The 5000-nt window shown below is 39.3% G+C and overlaps 1 protein-coding gene across 1 annotated transcript in view; it reads left to right on the top strand.

The window, feature by feature from the left end:
* The first annotated feature begins 3057 nt into the window (after nucleotides 1-3057).
* LOC134187641 (uncharacterized) overlaps nucleotides 3058-5000 on the top strand; it is a 7175-nt gene continuing 5232 nt past the window's right edge. The window contains exons 1-6 of the mRNA XM_062655793.1: nucleotides 3058-3269; nucleotides 3411-3482; nucleotides 4442-4501; nucleotides 4595-4684; nucleotides 4740-4811; nucleotides 4881-4966. Coding sequence (XP_062511777.1) covers nucleotides 3058-3269; nucleotides 3411-3482; nucleotides 4442-4501; nucleotides 4595-4684; nucleotides 4740-4811; nucleotides 4881-4966 — 592 coding nt within the window. The remainder of the gene's footprint in view (nucleotides 3270-3410; nucleotides 3483-4441; nucleotides 4502-4594; nucleotides 4685-4739; nucleotides 4812-4880; nucleotides 4967-5000) is intronic.

Below are 5000 nucleotides of genomic sequence, written 5' to 3'. Positions count from 1 at the left end.
ACAATGTGATTACTCTGCTGGTGAACATAAAGTTCTTTATGTGATTTGCTGGTCTATGTCTATGTACGTACTTGTTCTACCGTTGCTGCTGTTGTGGGGTCTCTTTAGAAGGCATCGCATGACAAAAGACCATCAAGTTTGTATCACAAATGATGACGATTTTGTTTCTCTTCGTGACAGACGCAGTAGTAGTAAAGACGATTTGCTCAAGTCACTCGACTTTCTGGATGAAAATTACGAGAGAAAGTTTTGGTTTTGGGAATCACTGGGAATTGCTAGAAAATTCTTACTGACGTGTGGAATCGAATACTTTGGTGGCAGCAGTCTGTCTGGTGTGGCCATTGCAGCAATGATTGCTAACGTATTTCTCGTGCTTCACGCACACTTCAAACCAATCAAACGAAAATCAGAGCAGCTGCTGCAGCTAATCTCCTTAATGGTCATTTCCCTCAGTCTCATGCTTGCAACTCTAATAGCTCTTCAGGAAGCGACCGCCAAAATCTCAGCTTCAGTAGATGAATACGACCGTCGAGTTTCCTCTGTCGTTGTGATGCTGGTCAACGGTATCTTTGCCTTATGTATCTTGGGTATAGAAAAGTTGTCCGTCAAATCGTTGTGTCATATTTTTCATAATATTATATCTGTTGTTGGTAGGACGTTTGGTATTTTGTGGCTACAAAGCGATGAAAACAGTTCGCTCCGATAACGGTGGTTGCAACTTACTCCTATGGCTCATACATTTCGTCACAGATGAAGATTCTCGTGAAGAAATTCGGTTGTTGCGGCAGATTCCCAGCAAAATGTAACTGAAATGTTTGCTCTTGTAGACGACAAGTCAGAAGACAACTAATGCTAAAATCTTATTCTTCAAATGTCGTGGCCATCCGATTATAGTTAGAAAATGGCGTTCTTTATAAGATTGTAGGATTTTGAATAGCAGCTGATGTGTAAGCGTTATAACACGGAAGGCAGGGAGTTAGAAAGTAGTCTACTAGTAATAACAGTAGCCATGCATGCAAGCTTGTACTGCTTTTGGTCATTTAGCACAATAATAATTTCTATTTGAAATTTCCTCTTTAGGCAAGGTGCCGATATTATATGTTGTTGTTAGTACCAGGACCGGCGGATGGCTTCTCGTCCTCCTCCTCTTCCTTCTCGATCCTTCTACCTCGTTGCCTTAGAATGGTCACTTTCTCCCCGTAAGGGAAGCAAAACGGCAAAGTCTAAGGTCTGTACATCCCAAAAAATTTCTGCTCTCGCTCTTAGTCCATAAGTAGCAAACTGAGAGGCTTGCAAGACCTCTGCAGTTGTCCAGGAAGGACCGAATTTGGGTGACGCCATCAATCCGATGTCCTGGGCTTGCGCTAAAATGGCCCTCACCTGCGACGTCTTCCGTGTCCCGTACACCTTGTCCATCTTTGTAGATCTTATCGGACATCTTGAGTCAGAGGTAGTCGGACGGAGCTAAGCAACTACACAGCACAGTGTACTGTGGCCGCCGCCATGTCACATCCGGAAGACGCAGGCAAGCACACACACACACACACACACACACACACACACACACACACACACACACACACACACACACACACACACACACACACACACACACACACACACACACACACACACATACACGTTCTCCACCTCCCCACCTCCTCCACCTCCTCATCTCCTCCACCTCCTCCACCTCCTCCTCCTTCAGATGAGAAAGCAAAAGAGGAATATGAAGATGATGAGTGACTGCAATGAGTCATTATGATTATTGTAAATAGTTACAGTATAGAATTGTTAATTTAATTTGTTTGAAAAATACATTTATAAGCCGTGCTACGTGTACGGGACAGAGAAATGCACTCTTCGTGCATGCATGTGAATGTTGTGCGTCTGTGACAGTATGTCGTCTACCTCTGTAGGTATGGACGCGTGTGTCGCATGCTACAAATCAAGAAGTACCAATTATGGTTGCATTGAGCGAAAGGCAGAATTCACAATAGTATATGGCGGAATAGTCATGCATGCCTTCCTATGCACAATATGTACTGCATATATAGTACCAATTTGTGTGTGATGACAGTAACAATATTTTCACGAAAAATGGCATTAATATACTAAGATGCAACACACACACACACACACACACACACACACACACACACACACACACACACACACACACACACACACACACACACACACACACACACCAGTTTTCTTAATTAATTAAGTATTGAGATAAGGTGCTTGTCTACTAGGCATCTAAACTGAAAAGGTTTCTAAAAAATGTAACCCCCAATAAATAAGTCTCTAAAATATTGTGAACCCTGCCTACTTCAGAAAAAATTCATGCCCCCTTCCAGCAAAACGTCCCCCGGACGGTTAAAAGTGACCGACCCCTAACGTCTGTGTCCGGGAAGTCTCAGCTAACAACCGCCGTTAAATTCATTGTACCAGACTTGGCGAGTTACCTTCTTTAAGTACTATACTATAACGCGACAATAGGGAATTTTTGTTTGTACATAGCTACCACAAGAAATGTTAATTGGTAGCTTGGATAGGGTTTCGAATAGCGTCGGCGTCTGATCGAAGCTAGAATACACCGAAAGTCATTAGAAAGGATTCTAGAAAGTGCACACTTGGCATGAACCACAGTGCAGCAGCAGGCTTTCCATCATAGCGACAGCCAGACCTATTGTTGTTATAGTTCTTGCGTAAAAACAGGAAAAGGTCGGCGACTTCCGGTTCCTAACTGAGCAGACTTTGTCGCAGCAACTATGTTACGGATGGTGCAGGTGAGCCCACTTTATGTAGGTAATACCCATGTCAATAAACTAATTTGTAGCGCCTGCAGAATTCTTTGTAGACATTTCAAAGGAATCTGGACGTAATGTTATAATTAATTAACATTGTACGTTGTATTAGTTGCTCTCTAGACGTACGGGAAAGTAACTGCCGACCATTCGCCATTTGCTGCTGTTACTGCACGTCGGCAACGCCCCTCTTTCAATGCGTTCTACAACACTAGTGTTGTTCATCATCTGGCTGTGGTTCGAGATGCGAACAACTAACTGTTCTAGTACTCAACCAACTTCACACCCTCCAAGTCTTTCATCGCCGGAACGCGACTGGCCACAAAGTTGGACAGAAAGGGGATGCAGAGTGTGTGACTGCAGCTATCCTGCCAGATCTGTAGATTGTAGCGACAAAGACTTCAGCAGTGGCTTACTAGCAGCCGACAGTTTTCCTTTCGCCGACCTCGTGGCTTTGTAAGAACTGGTTATTACTGGTACAGTAGTCTAATGTATCCTAATTACCATTTGAGTGCTATTGAATTAGCCCGTATGTTGTGTCTTTATCTAGTCGGTATGTTTATGTTTTTCTAGCCCGTATGTTGTGTTTTAATCTAGCACGTTTAGAAATTGCAGTGTCTCGCACGTTGATCGTGACTACTTCTTGGCGTTTCAGAGACTCCAGCTAATGTAAGACTGGGACAGAAGTTGTATATACTGTCTTCTCACTAATTATTCTAGTAGACTACCTCTATTTTCATGATGTAGATCAATCTAGTTAATCAACTTATGTATCATGTAAATAATAAACGTATTTAATACGTTAACATAATTTGTCTGTTTGAATAGCAGCAGATGCATGTGACTGACTAACAAAATGCATGACCGTTACACTAAAATTAGGTTGGAGACAAGGCAATTATGAACAGATAGATTCAAAAGATAATGTTGTTACACAATTTTTATTAATTATAACATATATCTACAGTCTTGCAGTGATACTGTTACATACTATATATAATTGATCAATGACTTTATAACAATTCATTTCTTATATTCATATGCCCAAATATTCTTACGAGTCTTTAGTAAACTACACGTTATACAATATGAATAGAATAAATTATATCGCATAATACTTTCAATATTAATAATATAATTTTTTTAAACATCTGCTATTTGTCATACTTTTTGATCATGCATACAGTGCATGCTTACTTTGCAACTTTGCATACAAATATTTGCTTTTATAACTGTAGAATAACATTTCAGTATTTTGATGTTTTGATGTAATGTTGTGTAGCTAAGGCGAATGTTAGTTTGATTTAAAGAATATTGAAATTTATGCTAAATCAATCAAATAGTATACTAGACTGTCCATTATTTAAATGTTTGATTATGATAAATTTATATCAGAATTTGATATCATGATAACTTTAAACTCTAAACTTTGAGCACATGCTTCACCTAGAAATTTATCGAAATTTTTAAAAATTGCAATGTATATCAATTTATATATTCCGTGCTAATATATCTTATTGTGGCGTTTGACAATATTGTGCATGCTATTTTGCAATAAGACTTCAATTACGTACAATGTCGCATCAAATTACTGCCAATCGAAATCAATAGTACTTTGCTCCTTCTAGAAATGGTAATGCCAACTATCTATCTGCTCCATTTCTGACACCTAGAAGCACAGTCAAACTGTAAGTACATACGCTGAGATATATTATATTGAAGTAGAAAATGATATGTTGACTGCTGATCTGTTTTTTATTTTTCTATTTAATCAATTAAAGGCAGCTGGTCGACAACTTTATCACATCTGTGACTGAATTTTTTGAAAGGAAGTCAGACTCTGTTCTGGCTGAATACAAACTAGAAGAACTGTAAGTTAATTATTGCTTTACACATTTTGATATTAAATGACAAATGTTATTTTAGTGTATTGAGCAGGAACATTATTCACACAATCAAATTTGGTGATTTGGCAGGCTTACCACGTTTACGTCAGTTGTAAGGCTAAGTTGTGAGAAGAAGAGTGAGAGTGCTAACTTTACTAACGCTTAGTCTATTTATGTAAAGAAAATTAGATTCTCTGGCTGAAGGTCTTCGAATTGAAAGTGGAGCTATTGTTGACTTGCCTATGCTGACCTTATTGTTAGTACGCTGTTAGGATTTTGTTGTTGTTGTTGTTGTTGTTGT

This window comes from Corticium candelabrum, chromosome 12 (genome assembly GCF_963422355.1).
Source record: "Corticium candelabrum chromosome 12, ooCorCand1.1, whole genome shotgun sequence".
Taxonomy (NCBI): Eukaryota; Metazoa; Porifera; class Homoscleromorpha; order Homosclerophorida; family Plakinidae; genus Corticium; species Corticium candelabrum.
The sequence above is the reverse complement of the archived record's forward strand: the minus strand, read 5'-3'. Positions and strand labels throughout refer to the sequence as shown.